Source organism: Scyliorhinus torazame, chromosome 14, assembly GCF_047496885.1.
Source record: "Scyliorhinus torazame isolate Kashiwa2021f chromosome 14, sScyTor2.1, whole genome shotgun sequence".
NCBI classification, from domain to species: Eukaryota; Metazoa; Chordata; class Chondrichthyes; order Carcharhiniformes; family Scyliorhinidae; genus Scyliorhinus; species Scyliorhinus torazame.
In genome coordinates, this window is record NC_092720.1 from 219,219,265 (window position 1) to 219,242,137 (window position 22,873).

The 22,873-nt window shown below is 63.3% G+C and overlaps 1 protein-coding gene across 1 annotated transcript in view; it reads right to left on the reverse strand.

The window, feature by feature from the left end:
* Positions 1–661: 661 nt before the first annotated feature.
* LOC140389170 (zinc-binding protein A33-like) overlaps positions 662–22,873 on the reverse strand; it is a 38,983-nt gene continuing 16,771 nt past the window's right edge. Inside the window, exon 4 of the mRNA XM_072473332.1 lies at positions 662–1,292. Within this exon, the coding sequence (XP_072329433.1) occupies positions 709–1,292 (584 nt within the window). The 3' untranslated portion in view covers positions 662–708. The remainder of the gene's footprint in view (positions 1,293–22,873) is intronic.

The following is a 22,873-nucleotide window of genomic DNA, read 5'->3' on the forward strand; positions in this document are numbered from 1 at the left end:
GTGTTGCTCTGTCCAATTTCACTTTCATTCGCACATTCGAACTATCCACCAATATCCCAGTTATTAAACCAGGAGGACATTCTTATCCTCGCTGTACTCGGAATACAGGCTCAGATTTGTGAATTCAGCTCCTGAGACACAGCAAGATCCCAAACTGGGAAATCTCACTCTCCCAACCTGGGATTTCCTGAACATTGTCCAGACTGGCTGTGTGGAATTTCCCAATAGGGACTCGGTGTGTGACAGGAACATGGAAGTGGGAAGTCCAGGCTCATGTTTATTTCCCCTCCTTTGTTTCTGATTCAATTCTCTTTCAGTTGTGAAGAAAGGTCCTGCCTGAATTGTCTGATCAGCGATTAAGCATTTTGTGTTGTTGTTATTCCTGCCAGTACCAGGTATCCAGCAGCAGGTGGCGATACTGCGCTGTAAAACTTCACTGATCTTTGTACAGCTCAACAGCACCATCGTGTGGCTGAAATCGGCACCACAATGAACTACAAGGGAAAGTTCAAGATATTTAATTTCCTTTTTATTTTAATCCTCTGACGTTTTTATTTGTGTTGTTTTTATTTACAGTCTGATTGGAATTTTACAATTTGCAAATTAACCAACACATTTAGTGACAAACTGTTGTCGATGGCAGTTTCTGACCCCCAACCCCTGACCGCTGCCCCTGACCCTCAAGTCATTGTGATGTCAGGGATGATGTCACCACCCCGAGGCCCCGCCCCTTTCCCGATCCGGATCAGAACCGGAGCAGATTCTCAGAAACTGGTTTCCATCCCCAGTCCTGAAGAAAGGATAAAGTTTCTCAGTGAATTTATTCCCGGTGAAGGTGTGGAGATGGGACTTGGTGTCCACGTTGTAAAATGAAACTGTCCCAGACTCATAACTGAGATAAACTCCCACCTTCCCGGGGATCTGACCGACACGGAGACGGGATCGAGGAGAGGAATTTATATAAAACTGATCAACAACCCGCCCAATGGTCCAGAATCCAGTCTCTGGGCTCAGTCTGACCCGGTCCTTCCTCTCCACAGACTCTGCGGCTACTCCCAGACTCCAGCGCCGATTCCCCGTCACCTCCACCTCCCAGTAATGTCTCCCCGATGTGAATCCCTCTGATCCCAGCACACAGAGCCAGTGTGTAAACCTCTTCCTGGTGTCAGGGAGACTCCTCGGGGTCCGGGTCCATCTCAAACTCTTCAGATCCTCAGACACCTCGAGCTGGGGATTCGCTGTTTCCACATCCAGGGTCACAGAGACTGGGAGAAAAAACAGAAAATTAGAGACTCACTGGGGATCGGGGAGAGACTCACTGGGGATCGGGGAGAGACTCACTGGGGATTGGGGAGACTCACTGGGGATCGGGGGAGAGACTCACTGGGGATCGGGGAGAGACTCGCTGGGGATCGGGGAGAGACTCGCTGGGGATCGGGGAGAGACTCGCTGGGGATCGGGGAGAGACTCACTGGGGATCGGGGAGAGACTCACTGGGGATCGGGGGAGACTCACTGGGGATCGGGGAGAGTCTCACTGGGGATTGGGGAGAGACTCGCTGGGGATCGGGGAGAGACACGCTGGGGATCGGGGGAGAGACTCACTGGGGATCGGGGAGAGACTCACTGGGGATTGGGGAGAGAGACTCACTGGGGATCGGGGAGAGACTCACGGGGGATCGGGGAGAGACTCGCTGGGGATCGGGGAGAGACCAAATGGGGAACAGGGGGAGACTCACTGGGGACCGGGGGGAGACTCACTGGGGATCGGGGGAGACTCACTGGGGATCAGGGGGAGACTCACTGGGGATCGGGGAGAGTCACTGGGGATCAGGGAAGACTCACTGGGGATCAGGGGGAGACTCACTGGGGATCGGAGAGAGACTCACTGGGGATCGGGGGAGAGACTCACTGGGGATCGGGGAGACACTCACTGTGGATCGGGGAGAGACTCACGGGATCGTGGGGAGAGTCTCACTGGGGATCGGGGGAGAGACTCACGGGTTCGGGGGGAGAATCGCACTGGGGATAGGGGGGAGAGTCTCACTGGGGATCGGGGGAGACTCACTGGGGATCGGGGGGAGAGACTCACTGGGGATCGGGGGAGACTCACTGGGAATCGGGGAGAGACTGGGGATCAGGGGGAGAGTCACTGGGGATCGGGGGGGGCGAGGCTCACTGGGGATCGGGGGGGAGACTCACTGGGGATCGGGGAGAGACCCAGTGGGGATCAGGGGGAGACTCACTGGGGATCGGGGGGAGACTCACTGGGGATCGGGGGAGACTCACTGGGGATCAGGGGGAGACTCACTGGGGATCGGGGAGAGTCACTGGGGATCGGGGGAGACTCACTGGGGATCAGGGGGAGACTCGCTGGGGATCGGGGAGAGACTCACTGGGGATCGGGAGAGAGACTAACTGGGGATCGGGGAGACACTCACTGCGGATCGGGGAGAGACTCACGGGATCGTGGGGAGAGTCTCTCTGGGGATCGGGAGGAGACTCACTGGGGATCGGGGGGAGAGACTCACTGGGGATCGGGGAGAGACTCACTGGGAATCGGGGAGAGACTGGGGATCTGGGGATAGTCACTGGGGATCGGGGGGCGAGACTCACTGGGGATCGGGGGGAGAGACTCACTGGGGATCGGGGAGGAGACTCACTGGGGATCGGGGGGAGAGACTTACTGGGTTTCGGGGGGAGAGACTCACTGGGGATCGGGGGAGAGGTTCACTGGGGATCGGGAGGGAGACTCACTGGGGATCGGGGGAGACTCACTGGGGATCGGTGGAGACTCACTGGGGATCCTGGGGAGAGACTCACTGGGGATTGGGGAGAGACTCACTGGGGATCGGGGGGAGTGACTCACTGGGTTTCGGAGGGAGAGACTCACTGGGTTTCGGGGGGGGAATCACTGGGGATCGGGGTGGAGAGACTCACTGGGGATCGGGGAGAGACTCACTGGGGATCGGAGGGAGAGACTCACTGGGTTTCGGAGGGAGAGACTCACTGGGTTTCGGGGGGGACTCACTGGGGATCGTGGGGGAGAGGCTCACTGGGTTTCGGCGGGGAGAGACTCACTGCGTTTCGGGGGGGGAGACTCACTTGGGATCGGGGGAGACTCACTGGGGATCGGGGGGAGAGACGGGATCGGGGGAGAGACTCACTGGGGATCAGGGTGAGAGTCTCACTGGGGATCAGAGAGAGACTCACTGGGGATCGGGGGGAGAGACTCACTGGGGATCGGGGGGGAGAGACTCACTGGGGATCGGGCAGAGTCTCACTGGGGATTGGGGGGGACTCACTGGGGATCGGGGGAGAGTCTCAGTAGGGATCGAGGGAGACTTACTGGGGATCGGGGAGAGACTCACTGGGGATCGGGGGAGACTCACTGGGGATAGGGAGGAGACTCACTGGGGATCGGGGGAGAGTCACTGGGGATCAGGGGAGACTCACTGGGGATCAGGGGGAGAGTCACTGAGGAACGGGGAGTCTCACTGAGGATCGGGGGTGGAGACTCACTGCGGATTGGGGAGAGACTCACTGGGGATCGGGGATAGACTCACTGGGGATCGGTGGGGAAACTCACTGGAGATCGGGCAGAGAATCACTGGGGATCGGGGGAAGAGACTCACTGGTGATCGGGGAGAGCCACTGGGGATCGGGGGAGACTCACTGGGGATCAGGGCGAGAGTCACTGGGGATCGGGGGTAGAGACTTACTGGGGATCGGGGGAGAGACACACTGGGGATCGAGGGAGAGACTCACTGGGGATCGGGGGGAGAGACTCACTGGGGATCGGGGAGATACTCGGGCTCGGGAGGGAGACTCACTGGGGATCAGGGGGAGAGCCACTGGGGATCGTGGGGAGAGTCTCACTGGGGATCGGGGGAGAGACTCACGGGTTCGGGGGGAGAATCACACTGGGGATCGGGGGGAGAGTCTTACTGGGGATCGGGGAGACTCACTGGGGATCGGGTGGAGAGACTCACTGGGGATCGGGGGGAGACTCACTGGGAATCGGGGAGAGACTGGGGATCAGGGGGAGAGTCACTGGGGATCGGGGGGGGCGAGGCTCACTGGGGATCGGGGGGGAGACTCACTGGGGATCGGGGAGAGACCCACTGGGGATCAGGGGGAGACTCACTGGGGATCGGGGGGAGACTCACTGGGGATCAGGGGGAGACTCACTGGGGATCGGGGAGAGTCACTGGGGATCGGGGGAGACTCACTGGGGATCAGGGGGAGACTCGCTGGGGATCGGGGAGAGACTCACTGGGGATCGGGGGAGAGACTAACTGGGGATCGGGGAGAGACTCGCTGGGGATCGGGGAGAGACTCGCTGGGGATCGGGGAGAGACTCACTGGGGATCGGGGAGAGACTCACTGGGGATCGGGGGAGACTCACTGGGGATCGGGGAGAGTCTCACTGGGGATTGGGGAGAGACTCGCTGGGGATCGGGGAGAGACACGCTGGGGATCGGGGGAGAGACTCACTGGGGATCGGGGAGAGACTCACTGGGGATTGGGGAGAGAGACTCACTGGGGATCGGGGAGAGACTCACGGGGGATCGGGGAGAGACTCGCTGGGGATCGGGGAGAGACCAAATGGGGAACAGGGGGAGACTCACTGGGGACCGGGGGGAGACTCACTGGGGATCGGGGGAGACTCACTGGGGATCAGGGGGAGACTCACTGGGGATCGGGGAGAGTCACTGGGGATCAGGGAAGACTCACTGGGGATCAGGGGGAGACTCACTGGGGATCGGAGAGAGACTCACTGGGGATCGGGGGAGAGACTCACTGGGGATCGGGGAGACACTCACTGTGGATCGGGGAGAGACTCACGGGATCGTGGGGAGAGTCTCACTGGGGATCGGGGGAGAGACTCACGGGTTCGGGGGGAGAATCGCACTGGGGATAGGGGGGAGAGTCTCACTGGGGATCGGGGGAGACTCACTGGGGATCGGGGGGAGAGACTCACTGGGGATCGGGGGAGACTCACTGGGAATCGGGGAGAGACTGGGGATCAGGGGGAGAGTCACTGGGGATCGGGGGGGGCGAGGCTCACTGGGGATCGGGGGGGGAGACTCACTGGGGATCGGGGAGAGACCCAGTGGGGATCAGGTGGAGACTCACTGGGGATCGGGGGGAGACTCACTTGGGATCGGGGGAGACTCACTGGGGATCAGGGGGAGACTCACTGGGGATCGGGGAGAGTCACTGGGGATCGGGGGAGACTCACTGGGGATCAGGGGGAGACTCGCTGGGGATCGGGGAGAGACTCACTGGGGATCGGGAGAGAGACTAACTGGGGATCGGGGAGACACTCACTGCGGATCGGGCAGAGACTCACGGGATCGTGGGGAGAGTCTCACTGGGGATCGGGGGAGAGATTGACTGAGTTCGGGGGGAGAGTCTCTCTGGGGATCGGGGGGAGACTCACTGGGGATCGGGGGGAGAGACTCACTGGGGATCGGGGAGAGACTCACTGGGAATCGGGGAGAGACTGGGGATCTGGGGATAGTCACTGGGGATCGGGGGGCGAGACTCACTGGGGATCGGGGGGAGAGACTCACTGGGGATCGGGGAGGAGACTCACTGGGGATCGGGGGGAGAGACTTACTGGGTTTCGGGGGGAGAGACTCACTGGGGATCGGGGGAGAGGTTCACTGGGGATCGGGAGGGAGACTCACTGGGGATCGGGGGAGACTCACTGGGGATCGGTGGAGACTCACTGGGGATCGTGGGGAGAGACTCACTGGGGATTGGGGAGAGACTCACTGGGGATCGGGGGGAGTGACTCACTGGGTTTCGGAGGGAGAGACTCACTGGGTTTCGGGGGGGGAATCACTGGGGATCGGGGTGGAGAGACTCACTGGGGATCGGGGAGAGACTCACTGGGGATCGGAGGGAGAGACTCACTGGGTTTCGGAGGGAGAGACTCACTGGGTTTCGGGGGGGACTCACTGGGGATCGTGGGGGAGAGGCTCACTGGGTTTCGGCGGGGAGAGACTCACTGCGTTTCGGGGGGGGGAGACTCACTTGGGATCGGGGGAGACTCACTGGGGATCGGGGGGAGAGACGGGATCGGGGGAGAGACTCACTGGGGATCAGGGTGAGAGTCTCACTGGGGATCAGAGAGAGACTCACTGGGGATCGGGGGGAGAGACTCACTGGGGATCGGGGGGGAGAGACTCACTGGGGATCGGGCAGAGTCTCACTGGGGATTGGGGGGGACTCACTGGGGATCGGGGGAGAGTCTCAGTAGGGATCGAGGGAGACTTACTGGGGATCGGGGAGAGACTCACTGGGGATCGGGGGAGACTCACTGGGGATAGGGAGGAGACTCACTGGGGATCGGGGGAGAGTCACTGGGGATCAGGGGAGACTCACTGGGGATCAGGGGGAGAGTCACTGAGGAACGGGGAGTCTCACTGAGGATCGGGGGTGGAGACTCACTGCGGATTGGGGAGAGACTCACTGGGGATCGGGGATAGACTCACTGGGGATCGGTGGGGAAACTCACTGGAGATCGGGCAGAGAATCACTGGGGATCGGGGGAAGAGACTCACTGGTGATCGGGGAGAGCCACTGGGGATCGGGGGAGACTCACTGGGGATCAGGGCGAGAGTCACTGGGGATCGGGGGTAGAGACTTACTGGGGATCGGGGGAGAGACACACTGGGGATCGAGGGAGAGACTCACTGGGGATCGGGGGGAGAGACTCACTGGGGATCGGGGAGATACTCGGGCTCGGGAGGGAGACTCACTGGGGATCAGGGGGAGAGCCACTGGGGATCGTGGGGAGAGTCTCACTGGGGATCGGGGGAGAGACTCACGGGTTCGGGGGGAGAATCACACTGGGGATCGGGGGGAGAGTCTTACTGGGGATCGGGGAGACTCACTGGGGATCGGGTGGAGAGACTCACTGGGGATCGGGGGGAGACTCACTGGGAATCGGGGAGAGACTGGGGATCAGGGGGAGAGTCACTGGGGATCGGGGGGGGCGAGGCTCACTGGGGATCGGGGGGGAGACTCACTGGGGATCGGGGAGAGACCCACTGGGGATCAGGGGGAGACTCACTGGGGATCGGGGGGAGACTCACTGGGGATCAGGGGGAGACTCACTGGGGATCGGGGAGAGTCACTGGGGATCGGGGGAGACTCACTGGGGATCAGGGGGAGACTCGCTGGGGATCGGGGAGAGACTCACTGGGGATCGGGGGAGAGACTAACTGGGGATCGGGGAGAGACTCGCTGGGGATCGGGGAGAGACTCGCTGGGGATCGGGGAGAGACTCACTGGGGATCGGGGAGAGACTCACTGGGGATCGGGGGAGACTCACTGGGGATCGGGGAGAGTCTCACTGGGGATTGGGGAGAGACTCGCTGGGGATCGGGGAGAGACACGCTGGGGATCGGGGGAGAGACTCACTGGGGATCGGGGAGAGACTCACTGGGGATTGGGGAGAGAGACTCACTGGGGATCGGGGAGAGACTCACGGGGGATCGGGGAGAGACTCGCTGGGGATCGGGGAGAGACCAAATGGGGAACAGGGGGAGACTCACTGGGGACCGGGGGGAGACTCACTGGGGATCGGGGGAGACTCACTGGGGATCAGGGGGAGACTCACTGGGGATCGGGGAGAGTCACTGGGGATCAGGGAAGACTCACTGGGGATCAGGGGGAGACTCACTGGGGATCGGAGAGAGACTCACTGGGGATCGGGGGAGAGACTCACTGGGGATCGGGGAGACACTCACTGTGGATCGGGGAGAGACTCACGGGATCGTGGGGAGAGTCTCACTGGGGATCGGGGGAGAGACTCACGGGTTCGGGGGGAGAATCGCACTGGGGATAGGGGGGAGAGTCTCACTGGGGATCGGGGGAGACTCACTGGGGATCGGGGGGAGAGACTCACTGGGGATTGGGGAGAGAGACTCACTGGGGATCGGGGAGAGACTCACGGGGGATCGGGGAGAGACTCGCTGGGGATCGGGGAGAGACCAAATGGGGAACAGGGGGAGACTCACTGGGGACCGGGGGGAGACTCACTGGGGATCGGGGGAGACTCACTGGGGATCAGGGGGAGACTCACTGGGGATCGGGGAGAGTCACTGGGGATCAGGGAAGACTCACTGGGGATCAGGGGGAGACTCACTGGGGATCGGAGAGAGACTCACTGGGGATCGGGGGAGAGACTCACTGGGGATCGGGGAGACACTCACTGTGGATCGGGGAGAGACTCACGGGATCGTGGGGAGAGTCTCACTGGGGATCGGGGGAGAGACTCACGGGTTCGGGGGGAGAATCGCACTGGGGATAGGGGGGAGAGTCTCACTGGGGATCGGGGGAGACTCACTGGGGATCGGGGGGAGAGACTCACTGGGGATCGGGGGAGACTCACTGGGAATCGGGGAGAGACTGGGGATCAGGGGGAGAGTCACTGGGGATCGGGGGGGGCGAGGCTCACTGGGGATCGGGGGGGAGACTCACTGGGGATCGGGGAGAGACCCAGTGGGGATCAGGGGGAGACTCACTGGGGATCGGGGGGAGACTCACTGGGGATCGGGGGAGACTCACTGGGGATCAGGGGGAGACTCACTGGGGATCGGGGAGAGTCACTGGGGATCGGGGGAGACTCACTGGGGATCAGGGGGAGACTCGCTGGGGATCGGGGAGAGACTCACTGGGGATCGGGAGAGAGACTAACTGGGGATCGGGGAGACACTCACTGCGGATCGGGGAGAGACTCACGGGATCGTGGGGAGAGTCTCTCTGGGGATCGGGAGGAGACTCACTGGGGATCGGGGGGAGAGACTCACTGGGGATCGGGGAGAGACTCACTGGGAATCGGGGAGAGACTGGGGATCTGGGGATAGTCACTGGGGATCGGGGGGCGAGACTCACTGGGGATCGGGGGGAGAGACTCACTGGGGATCGGGGAGGAGACTCACTGGGGATCGGGGGGAGAGACTTACTGGGTTTCGGGGGGAGAGACTCACTGGGGATCGGGGGAGAGGTTCACTGGGGATCGGGAGGGAGACTCACTGGGGATCGGGGGAGACTCACTGGGGATCGGTGGAGACTCACTGGGGATCCTGGGGAGAGACTCACTGGGGATTGGGGAGAGACTCACTGGGGATCGGGGGGAGTGACTCACTGGGTTTCGGAGGGAGAGACTCACTGGGTTTCGGGGGGGGAATCACTGGGGATCGGGGTGGAGAGACTCACTGGGGATCGGGGAGAGACTCACTGGGGATCGGAGGGAGAGACTCACTGGGTTTCGGAGGGAGAGACTCACTGGGTTTCGGGGGGGACTCACTGGGGATCGTGGGGGAGAGGCTCACTGGGTTTCGGCGGGGAGAGACTCACTGCGTTTCGGGGGGGGAGACTCACTTGGGATCGGGGGAGACTCACTGGGGATCGGGGGGAGAGACGGGATCGGGGGAGAGACTCACTGGGGATCAGGGTGAGAGTCTCACTGGGGATCAGAGAGAGACTCACTGGGGATCGGGGGGAGAGACTCACTGGGGATCGGGGGGGAGAGACTCACTGGGGATCGGGCAGAGTCTCACTGGGGATTGGGGGGGACTCACTGGGGATCGGGGGAGAGTCTCAGTAGGGATCGAGGGAGACTTACTGGGGATCGGGGAGAGACTCACTGGGGATCGGGGGAGACTCACTGGGGATAGGGAGGAGACTCACTGGGGATCGGGGGAGAGTCACTGGGGATCAGGGGAGACTCACTGGGGATCAGGGGGAGAGTCACTGAGGAACGGGGAGTCTCACTGAGGATCGGGGGTGGAGACTCACTGCGGATTGGGGAGAGACTCACTGGGGATCGGGGATAGACTCACTGGGGATCGGTGGGGAAACTCACTGGAGATCGGGCAGAGAATCACTGGGGATCGGGGGAAGAGACTCACTGGTGATCGGGGAGAGCCACTGGGGATCGGGGGAGACTCACTGGGGATCAGGGCGAGAGTCACTGGGGATCGGGGGTAGAGACTTACTGGGGATCGGGGGAGAGACACACTGGGGATCGAGGGAGAGACTCACTGGGGATCGGGGGGAGAGACTCACTGGGGATCGGGGAGATACTCGGGCTCGGGAGGGAGACTCACTGGGGATCAGGGGGAGAGCCACTGGGGATCGTGGGGAGAGTCTCACTGGGGATCGGGGGAGAGACTCACGGGTTCGGGGGGAGAATCACACTGGGGATCGGGGGGAGAGTCTTACTGGGGATCGGGGAGACTCACTGGGGATCGGGTGGAGAGACTCACTGGGGATCGGGGGGAGACTCACTGGGAATCGGGGAGAGACTGGGGATCAGGGGGAGAGTCACTGGGGATCGGGGGGGGCGAGGCTCACTGGGGATCGGGGGGGAGACTCACTGGGGATCGGGGAGAGACCCACTGGGGATCAGGGGGAGACTCACTGGGGATCGGGGGGAGACTCACTGGGGATCAGGGGGAGACTCACTGGGGATCGGGGAGAGTCACTGGGGATCGGGGGAGACTCACTGGGGATCAGGGGGAGACTCGCTGGGGATCGGGGAGAGACTCACTGGGGATCGGGGGAGAGACTAACTGGGGATCGGGGAGAGACTCGCTGGGGATCGGGGAGAGACTCGCTGGGGATCGGGGAGAGACTCACTGGGGATCGGGGAGAGACTCACTGGGGATCGGGGGAGACTCACTGGGGATCGGGGAGAGTCTCACTGGGGATTGGGGAGAGACTCGCTGGGGATCGGGGAGAGACACGCTGGGGATCGGGGGAGAGACTCACTGGGGATCGGGGAGAGACTCACTGGGGATTGGGGAGAGAGACTCACTGGGGATCGGGGAGAGACTCACGGGGGATCGGGGAGAGACTCGCTGGGGATCGGGGAGAGACCAAATGGGGAACAGGGGGAGACTCACTGGGGACCGGGGGGAGACTCACTGGGGATCGGGGGAGACTCACTGGGGATCAGGGGGAGACTCACTGGGGATCGGGGAGAGTCACTGGGGATCAGGGAAGACTCACTGGGGATCAGGGGGAGACTCACTGGGGATCGGAGAGAGACTCACTGGGGATCGGGGGAGAGACTCACTGGGGATCGGGGAGACACTCACTGTGGATCGGGGAGAGACTCACGGGATCGTGGGGAGAGTCTCACTGGGGATCGGGGGAGAGACTCACGGGTTCGGGGGGAGAATCGCACTGGGGATAGGGGGGAGAGTCTCACTGGGGATCGGGGGAGACTCACTGGGGATCGGGGGGAGAGACTCACTGGGGATCGGGGGAGACTCACTGGGAATCGGGGAGAGACTGGGGATCAGGGGGAGAGTCACTGGGGATCGGGGGGGGCGAGGCTCACTGGGGATCGGGGGGGGAGACTCACTGGGGATCGGGGAGAGACCCAGTGGGGATCAGGTGGAGACTCACTGGGGATCGGGGGGAGACTCACTTGGGATCGGGGGAGACTCACTGGGGATCAGGGGGAGACTCACTGGGGATCGGGGAGAGTCACTGGGGATCGGGGGAGACTCACTGGGGATCAGGGGGAGACTCGCTGGGGATCGGGGAGAGACTCACTGGGGATCGGGAGAGAGACTAACTGGGGATCGGGGAGACACTCACTGCGGATCGGGCAGAGACTCACGGGATCGTGGGGAGAGTCTCACTGGGGATCGGGGGAGAGATTGACTGAGTTCGGGGGGAGAGTCTCTCTGGGGATCGGGGGGAGACTCACTGGGGATCGGGGGGAGAGACTCACTGGGGATCGGGGAGAGACTCACTGGGAATCGGGGAGAGACTGGGGATCTGGGGATAGTCACTGGGGATCGGGGGGCGAGACTCACTGGGGATCGGGGGGAGAGACTCACTGGGGATCGGGGAGGAGACTCACTGGGGATCGGGGGGAGAGACTTACTGGGTTTCGGGGGGAGAGACTCACTGGGGATCGGGGGAGAGGTTCACTGGGGATCGGGAGGGAGACTCACTGGGGATCGGGGGAGACTCACTGGGGATCGGTGGAGACTCACTGGGGATCGTGGGGAGAGACTCACTGGGGATTGGGGAGAGACTCACTGGGGATCGGGGGGAGTGACTCACTGGGTTTCGGAGGGAGAGACTCACTGGGTTTCGGGGGGGGAATCACTGGGGATCGGGGTGGAGAGACTCACTGGGGATCGGGGAGAGACTCACTGGGGATCGGAGGGAGAGACTCACTGGGTTTCGGAGGGAGAGACTCACTGGGTTTCGGGGGGGACTCACTGGGGATCGTGGGGGAGAGGCTCACTGGGTTTCGGCGGGGAGAGACTCACTGCGTTTCGGGGGGGGGAGACTCACTTGGGATCGGGGGAGACTCACTGGGGATCGGGGGGAGAGACGGGATCGGGGGAGAGACTCACTGGGGATCAGGGTGAGAGTCTCACTGGGGATCAGAGAGAGACTCACTGGGGATCGGGGGGAGAGACTCACTGGGGATCGGGGGGGAGAGACTCACTGGGGATCGGGCAGAGTCTCACTGGGGATTGGGGGGGACTCACTGGGGATCGGGGGAGAGTCTCAGTAGGGATCGAGGGAGACTTACTGGGGATCGGGGAGAGACTCACTGGGGATCGGGGGAGACTCACTGGGGATAGGGAGGAGACTCACTGGGGATCGGGGGAGAGTCACTGGGGATCAGGGGAGACTCACTGGGGATCAGGGGGAGAGTCACTGAGGAACGGGGAGTCTCACTGAGGATCGGGGGTGGAGACTCACTGCGGATTGGGGAGAGACTCACTGGGGATCGGGGATAGACTCACTGGGGATCGGTGGGGAAACTCACTGGAGATCGGGCAGAGAATCACTGGGGATCGGGGGAAGAGACTCACTGGTGATCGGGGAGAGCCACTGGGGATCGGGGGAGACTCACTGGGGATCAGGGCGAGAGTCACTGGGGATCGGGGGTAGAGACTTACTGGGGATCGGGGGAGAGACACACTGGGGATCGAGGGAGAGACTCACTGGGGATCGGGGGGAGAGACTCACTGGGGATCGGGGAGATACTCGGGCTCGGGAGGGAGACTCACTGGGGATCAGGGGGAGAGCCACTGGGGATCGTGGGGAGAGTCTCACTGGGGATCGGGGGAGAGACTCACGGGTTCGGGGGGAGAATCACACTGGGGATCGGGGGGAGAGTCTTACTGGGGATCGGGGAGACTCACTGGGGATCGGGTGGAGAGACTCACTGGGGATCGGGGGGAGACTCACTGGGAATCGGGGAGAGACTGGGGATCAGGGGGAGAGTCACTGGGGATCGGGGGGGGCGAGGCTCACTGGGGATCGGGGGGGAGACTCACTGGGGATCGGGGAGAGACCCACTGGGGATCAGGGGGAGACTCACTGGGGATCGGGGGGAGACTCACTGGGGATCAGGGGGAGACTCACTGGGGATCGGGGAGAGTCACTGGGGATCGGGGGAGACTCACTGGGGATCAGGGGGAGACTCGCTGGGGATCGGGGAGAGACTCACTGGGGATCGGGGGAGAGACTAACTGGGGATCGGGGAGAGACTCGCTGGGGATCGGGGAGAGACTCGCTGGGGATCGGGGAGAGACTCACTGGGGATCGGGGAGAGACTCACTGGGGATCGGGGGAGACTCACTGGGGATCGGGGAGAGTCTCACTGGGGATTGGGGAGAGACTCGCTGGGGATCGGGGAGAGACACGCTGGGGATCGGGGGAGAGACTCACTGGGGATCGGGGAGAGACTCACTGGGGATTGGGGAGAGAGACTCACTGGGGATCGGGGAGAGACTCACGGGGGATCGGGGAGAGACTCGCTGGGGATCGGGGAGAGACCAAATGGGGAACAGGGGGAGACTCACTGGGGACCGGGGGGAGACTCACTGGGGATCGGGGGAGACTCACTGGGGATCAGGGGGAGACTCACTGGGGATCGGGGAGAGTCACTGGGGATCAGGGAAGACTCACTGGGGATCAGGGGGAGACTCACTGGGGATCGGAGAGAGACTCACTGGGGATCGGGGGAGAGACTCACTGGGGATCGGGGAGACACTCACTGTGGATCGGGGAGAGACTCACGGGATCGTGGGGAGAGTCTCACTGGGGATCGGGGGAGAGACTCACGGGTTCGGGGGGAGAATCGCACTGGGGATAGGGGGGAGAGTCTCACTGGGGATCGGGGGAGACTCACTGGGGATCGGGGGGAGAGACTCACTGGGGATCGGGGGAGACTCACTGGGAATCGGGGAGAGACTGGGGATCAGGGGGAGAGTCACTGGGGATCGGGGGGGGCGAGGCTCACTGGGGATCGGGGGGGGAGACTCACTGGGGATCGGGGAGAGACCCAGTGGGGATCAGGTGGAGACTCACTGGGGATCGGGGGGAGACTCACTTGGGATCGGGGGAGACTCACTGGGGATCAGGGGGAGACTCACTGGGGATCGGGGAGAGTCACTGGGGATCGGGGGAGACTCACTGGGGATCAGGGGGAGACTCGCTGGGGATCGGGGAGAGACTCACTGGGGATCGGGAGAGAGACTAACTGGGGATCGGGGAGACACTCACTGCGGATCGGGCAGAGACTCACGGGATCGTGGGGAGAGTCTCACTGGGGATCGGGGGAGAGATTGACTGAGTTCGGGGGGAGAGTCTCTCTGGGGATCGGGGGGAGACTCACTGGGGATCGGGGGGAGAGACTCACTGGGGATCGGGGAGAGACTCACTGGGAATCGGGGAGAGACTGGGGATCTGGGGATAGTCACTGGGGATCGGGGGGCGAGACTCACTGGGGATCGGGGGGAGAGACTCACTGGGGATCGGGGAGGAGACTCACTGGGGATCGGGGGGAGAGACTTACTGGGTTTCGGGGGGAGAGACTCACTGGGGATCGGGGGAGAGGTTCACTGGGGATCGGGAGGGAGACTCACTGGGGATCGGGGGAGACTCACTGGGGATCGGTGGAGACTCACTGGGGATCGTGGGGAGAGACTCACTGGGGATTGGGGAGAGACTCACTGGGGATCGGGGGGAGTGACTCACTGGGTTTCGGAGGGAGAGACTCACTGGGTTTCGGGGGGGGAATCACTGGGGATCGGGGTGGAGAGACTCACTGGGGATCGGGGAGAGACTCACTGGGGATCGGAGGGAGAGACTCACTGGGTTTCGGAGGGAGAGACTCACTGGGTTTCGGGGGGGACTCACTGGGGATCGTGGGGGAGAGGCTCACTGGGTTTCGGCGGGGAGAGACTCACTGCGTTTCGGGGGGGGGAGACTCACTTGGGATCGGGGGAGACTCACTGGGGATCGGGGGGAGAGACGGGATCGGGGGAGAGACTCACTGGGGATCAGGGTGAGAGTCTCACTGGGGATCAGAGAGAGACTCACTGGGGATCGGGGGGAGAGACTCACTGGGGATCGGGGGGGAGAGACTCACTGGGGATCGGGCAGAGTCTCACTGGGGATTGGGGGGGACTCACTGGGGATCGGGGGAGAGTCTCAGTAGGGATCGAGGGAGACTTACTGGGGATCGGGGAGAGACTCACTGGGGATCGGGGGAGACTCACTGGGGATAGGGAGGAGACTCACTGGGGATCGGGGGAGAGTCACTGGGGATCAGGGGAGACTCACTGGGGATCAGGGGGAGAGTCACTGAGGAACGGGGAGTCTCACTGAGGATCGGGGGTGGAGACTCACTGCGGATTGGGGAGAGACTCACTGGGGATCGGGGATAGACTCACTGGGGATCGGTGGGGAAACTCACTGGAGATCGGGCAGAGAATCACTGGGGATCGGGGGAAGAGACTCACTGGTGATCGGGGAGAGCCACTGGGGATCGGGGGAGACTCACTGGGGATCAGGGCGAGAGTCACTGGGGATCGGGGGTAGAGACTTACTGGGGATCGGGGGAGAGACACACTGGGGATCGAGGGAGAGACTCACTGGGGATCGGGGGGAGAGACTCACTGGGGATCGGGGAGATACTCGGGCTCGGGAGGGAGACTCACTGGGGATCAGGGGGAGAGCCACTGGGGATCGTGGGGAGAGTCTCACTGGGGATCGGGGGAGAGACTCACGGGTTCGGGGGGAGAATCACACTGGGGATCGGGGGGAGAGTCTTACTGGGGATCGGGGAGACTCACTGGGGATCGGGTGGAGAGACTCACTGGGGATCGGGGGGAGACTCACTGGGAATCGGGGAGAGACTGGGGATCAGGGGGAGAGTCACTGGGGATCGGGGGGGGCGAGGCTCACTGGGGATCGGGGGGGAGACTCACTGGGGATCGGGGAGAGACCCACTGGGGATCAGGGGGAGACTCACTGGGGATCGGGGGGAGACTCACTGGGGATCAGGGGGAGACTCACTGGGGATCGGGGAGAGTCACTGGGGATCGGGGGAGACTCACTGGGGATCAGGGGGAGACTCGCTGGGGATCGGGGAGAGACTCACTGGGGATCGGGGGAGAGACTAACTGGGGATCGGGGAGAGACTCGCTGGGGATCGGGGAGAGACTCGCTGGGGATCGGGGAGAGACTCACTGGGGATCGGGGAGAGACTCACTGGGGATCGGGGGAGACTCACTGGGGATCGGGGAGAGTCTCACTGGGGATTGGGGAGAGACTCGCTGGGGATCGGGGAGAGACACGCTGGGGATCGGGGGAGAGACTCACTGGGGATCGGGGAGAGACTCACTGGGGATTGGGGAGAGAGACTCACTGGGGATCGGGGAGAGACTCACGGGGGATCGGGGAGAGACTCGCTGGGGATCGGGGAGAGACCAAATGGGGAACAGGGGGAGACTCACTGGGGACCGGGGGGAGACTCACTGGGGATCGGGGGAGACTCACTGGGGATCAGGGGGAGACTCACTGGGGATCGGGGAGAGTCACTGGGGATCAGGGAAGACTCACTGGGGATCAGGGGGAGACTCACTGGGGATCGGAGAGAGACTCACTGGGGATCGGGGGAGAGACTCACTGGGGATCGGGGAGACACTCACTGTGGATCGGGGAGAGACTCACGGGATCGTGGGGAGAGTCTCACTGGGGATCGGGGGAGAGACTCACGGGTTCGGGGGGAGAATCGCACTGGGGATAGGGGGGAGAGTCTCACTGGGGATCGGGGGAGACTCACTGGGGATCGGGGGGAGAGACTCACTGGGGATCGGGGGAGACTCACTGGGAATCGGGGAGAGACTGGGGATCAGGGGGAGAGTCACTGGGGATCGGGGGGGGCGAGGCTCACTGGGGATCGGGGGGGGAGACTCACTGGGGATCGGGGAGAGACCCAGTGGGGATCAGGTGGAGACTCACTGGGGATCGGGGGGAGACTCACTTGGGATCGGGGGAGACTCACTGGGGATCAGGGGGAGACTCACTGGGGATCGGGGAGAGTCACTGGGGATCGGGGGAGACTCACTGGGGATCAGGGGGAGACTCGCTGGGGATCGGGGAGAGACTCACTGGGGATCGGGAGAGAGACTAACTGGGGATCGGGGAGACACTCACTGCGGATCGGGGAGAGACTCACGGGATCGTGGGGAGAGTCTCACTGGGGATCGGGGGAGAGATTGACTGAGTTCGGGGGGAGAGTCTCTCTGGGGATCGGGGGGAGACTCACTGGGGATCGGGGGGAGAGACTCACTGGGGATCGGGGAGAGACTCACTGGGAATCGGGGAGAGACTGGGGATCTGGGGATAGTCACTGGGGATCGGGGGGCGAGACTCACTGGGGATCGGGGGGAGAGACTCACTGGGGATCGGGGAGGAGACTCACTGGGGATCGGGGGGAGAGACTTACTGGGTTTCGGGGGGAGAGACTCACTGGGGATCGGGGGAGAGGTTCACTGGGGATCGTGAGGGAGTCTCACTGGGGATCGGGGGAGACTCACTGGGGATCGGTGGAGACTCACTGGGGATCGTGGGGAGAGACTCACTGGGGATTGGGGAGAGACTCACTGGGGATCGGGGGGAGTGACTCACTGGGTTTCGGAGGGAGAGACTCACTGGGTTTCGGGGGGGGAATCACTGGGGATCGGGGTGGAGAGACTCACTGGGGATCGGGGAGAGACTCACTGGGGATCGGAGGGAGAGACTCACTGGGTTTCGGAGGGAGAGACTCACTGGGTTTCGGGGGGGACTCACTGGGGATCGTGGGGGAGAGGCTCACTGGGTTTCGGCGGGGAGAGACTCACTGCGTTTCGGGGGGGGAGACTCACTTGGGATCGGGGGAGACTCACTGAGGATCGGGGGGAGAGACGGGATCGGGGGAGAGACTCACTGGGGATCAGGGTGAGAGTCTCACTGGGGATCAGAGAGAGACTCACTGGGGATCGGGGGGAGAGACTCACTGGGGATCGGGGGGGACTCACTGGGGATCGTGGGGGAGAGGCTCACTGGGTTTCGGCGGGGAGAGACTCACTGCGTTTCGGGGGGGGGAGACTCACTTGGGATCGGGGGAGACTCACTGGGGATCGGGGGGAGAGACGGGATCGGGGAAGAGACTCACTGGGGATCAGGGTGAGAGTCTCACTGGGGATCAGAGAGAGACTCACTGGGGATCGGGGGGAGAGACTCACTGGGGATCGGGGGGGAGAGACTCACTGGGGATCGGGCAGAGTCTCACTGGGGATTGGGGGGGACTCACTGGGGATCGGGGGAGAGTCTCAGTAGGGATCGAGGGAGACTTACTGGGGATCGGGGAGAGACTCACTGGGGATCGGGGGAGACTCACTGGGGATAGGGAGGAGACTCACTGGGGATCGGGGGAGAGTCACTGGGGATCGGGGGAGAGTCACTGGGGATCAGGGGAGACTCACTGGGGATCAGGGGGAGAGTCACTGAGGAACGGGGAGTCTCACTGAGGATCGGGGGTGGAGACTCACTGCGGATTGGGGAGAGACTCACTGGGGATCGGGGATAGACTCACTGGGGATCGGTGGGGAAACTCACTGGAGATCGGGCAGAGAATCACTGGGGATCGGGGGAAGAGACTCACTGGTGATCGGGGAGAGCCACTGGGGATCGGGGGAGACTCACTGGGGATCAGGGCGAGAGTCACTGGGGATCGGGGGTAGAGACTTACTGGGGATCGGGGGAGAGACACACTGGGGATCGAGGGAGAGACTCACTGGGGATCGGGGGGAGAGACTCACTGGGGATCGGGGAGATACTCGGGCTCGGGAGGGAGACTCACTGGGGATCAGGGGGAGAGCCACTGGGGATCGTGGGGAGAGTCTCACTGGGGATCGGGGGAGAGACTCACGGGTTCGGGGGGAGAATCACACTGGGGATCGGGGGGAGAGTCTCACTGGGGATCGGGGAGACTCACTGGGGATCGGGTGGAGAGACTCACTGGGGATCGGGGGAGACTCACTGGGAATCGGGGAGAGACTGGGGATCAGGGGGAGAGTCACTGGGGATCGGGGGGGCGAGGCTCACTGGGGATCGGGGGGGAGACTCACTGGGGATCGGGGATAGACCCACTGGAGATCAGGGGGAGACTCACTGGGGATCGGGGGGAGACTCACTGGGGATCAGGGGGAGACTCACTGGGATCGGGGAGAGTCACTGGGGATCGGGGGAGACTCACTGGGGATCAGGGGGAGACTCGCTGGGGATCGGGGAGAGACTCACTGGGGATCGGGGGAGAGACTAACTGGGGATCGGGGAGAGACTCGCTGGGGATCGGGGAGAGACTCGCTGGGGATCGGGGAGAGACTCACTGGGGATCGGGGAGAGACTCACTGGGGATCGGGGGAGACTCACTGGGGATCGGGGAGAGTCTCACTGGGGATTGGGGAGAGACTCGCTGGGGATCGGGGAGAGACACGCTGGGGATCGGGGGAGAGACTCACTGGGGATCGGGGAGAGACTCACTGGGGATTGGGGAGAGAGACTCACTGGGGATCGGGGAGAGACTCACGGGGGATCGGGGAGAGACTCGCTGGGGATCGGGGAGAGACCAAATGGGGAACAGGGGGAGACTCACTGGGGACCGGGGGGAGACTCACTGGGGATCGGGGGAGACTCACTGGGGATCAGGGGGAGACTCACTGGGGATCGGGGAGAGTCACTGGGGATCAGGGAAGACTCACTGGGGATCAGGGGGAGACTCACTGGGGATCGGAGAGAGACTCACTGGGGATCGGGGGAGAGACTCACTGGGGATCGGGGAGACACTCACTGTGGATCGGGGAGAGACTCACGGGATCGTGGGGAGAGTCTCACTGGGGATCGGGGGAGAGACTCACGGGTTCGGGGGGAGAATCGCACTGGGGATAGGGGGGAGAGTCTCACTGGGGATCGGGGGAGACTCACTGGGGATCGGGGGGAGAGACTCACTGGGGATCGGGGGAGACTCACTGGGAATCGGGGAGAGACTGGGGATCAGGGGGAGAGTCACTGGGGATCGGGGGGGGCGAGGCTCACTGGGGATCGGGGGGGAGACTCACTGGGGATCGGGGAGAGACCCAGTGGGGATCAGGTGGAGACTCACTGGGGATCGGGGGGAGACTCACTGGGGATCGGGGGAGACTCGCTGGGGATCGGGGAGAGACTCACTGGGGATCGGGAGAGAGACTAACTGGGGATCGGGGAGACACTCACTGCGGATCGGGGAGAGACTCACGGGATCGTGGGGAGAGTCTCACTGGGGATCGGGGGAGAGACTGACTGAGTTCGGGGGGAGAGTCTCTCTGGGGATCGGGGGGAGACTCACTGGGGATCGGGGGGAGAGACTCACTGGGGATCGGGGAGAGACTCACTGGGAATCGGGGAGAGACTGGGGATCTGGGGATAGTCACTGGGGATCGGGGGGCGAGACTCACTGGGGATCGGGGGGAGAGACTCACTGGGGATCGGGGAGGAGACTCACTGGGGATCGGGGGGAGAGACTTACTGGGTTTCGGGGGGAGAGACTCACTGGGGATCGGGGGAGAGGTTCACTGGGGATCGGGAGGGAGTCTCACTGGGGATCGGTGGAGACTCACTGGGGATCGGTGGAGACTCACTGGGGATCGTGGGGAGAGACTCACTGGGGATTGGGGAGAGACTCACTGGGGATCGGGGGGAGTGACTCACTGGGTTTCGGAGGGAGAGACTCACTGGGTTTCGGGGGGGGAATCACTGGGGATCGGGGTGGAGAGACTCACTGGGGATCGGGGAGAGACTCACTGGGGATCGGAGGGAGAGACTCACTGGGTTTCGGAGGGAGAGACTCACTGGGTTTCGGGGGGGACTCACTGGGGATCGTGGGGGAGAGGCTCACTGGGTTTCGGCGGGGAGAGACTCACTGCGTTTCGGGGGGGGGAGACTCACTTGGGATCGGGGGAGACTCACTGGGGATCGGGGGGAGAGACGGGATCGGGGGAGAGACTCACTGGGGATCAGGGTGAGAGTCTCACTGGGGATCAGAGAGAGACTCACTGGGGATCGGGGGGAGAGACTCACTGGGGATCGGGGGGGGGAGAGACTCACTGGGGATCGGGCAGAGACTCACTGGGGATTGGGGGGGACTCACTGGGGATCGGGGGAGAGTCTCAGTAGGGATCGAGGGAGACTTACTGGGGATCGGGGAGAGACTCACTGGGGATCGGGGGAGACTCACTGGGGATAGGGAGGAGACTCACTGGGGATCGGGGGAGAGTCACTGGGGATCAGGGGAGACTCACTGGGGATCAGGGGGAGAGTCACTGAGGAACGGGGAGTCTCACTGAGGATCGGGGGTGGAGACTCACTGCGGATTGGGGAGAGACTCACTGGGGATCGGGGATAGACTCACTGGGGATCGGGGAGAGACTCACTGGGGATCGGGGGAAGAGGCTCACTGGTGATCGGGGAGAGCCACTGGGGATCGGGGGAGACTCACTGGGGATCAGGGCGAGAGTCACTGGGGATCGGGGGTAGAGACTTACTGGGGATCGGGGGAGAGACACACTGGGGATCGAGGGAGAGACTCACTGGGGATCGGGGGGAGAGACTCACTGGGGATCGGGGAGATACTCGGGCTCGGGAGGGAGACTCACTGGGGATCAGGGGGAGAGCCACTGGGGATCGTGGGGAGAGTCTCACTGGGGATCGGGGGAGAGACTCACGGGTTCGGGGGGAGAATCACACTGGGGATCGGGGGGAGAGTCTCACTGGGGATCGGGGAGACTCACTGGGGATCGGGTGGAGAGACTCACTGGGGATCGGGGGGAGACTCACTGGGAATCGGGGAGAGACTGGGGATCAGGGGGAGAGTCACTGGGGATCGGGGGGAGACTCACTGGGGATCAGGGGGAGACTCACTGGGATCGGGGAGAGTCATTGGGGATCGGGGGAGACTCACTGGGGATCAGGGGGAGACTCGCTGGGGATCGGGGAGAGACTCACTGGGGATCGGGGGAGAGACTAACTGGGGATCGGGGAGAGACTCGCTGGGGATCGGGGAGAGACTCGCTGGGGATCGGGGAGAGACTCACTGGGGATCGGGGAGAGACTCACTGGGGATCGGGGGAGACTCACTGGGGATCGGGGAGAGTCTCACTGGGGATTGGGGAGAGACTCGCTGGGGATCGGGGAGAGACACGCTGGGGATCGGGGGAGAGACTCACTGGGGATCGGGGAGAGACTCACTGGGGATTGGGGAGAGAGACTCACTGGGGATCGGGGAGAGACTCACGGGGGATCGGGGAGAGACTCGCTGGGGATCGGGGAGAGACCAAATGGGGAACAGGGGGAGACTCACTGGGGACCGGGGGGAGACTCACTGGGGATCGGGGGAGACTCACTGGGGATCAGGGGGAGACTCACTGGGGATCGGGGAGAGTCACTGGGGATCAGGGAAGACTCACTGGGGATCAGGGGGAGACTCACTGGGGATCGGAGAG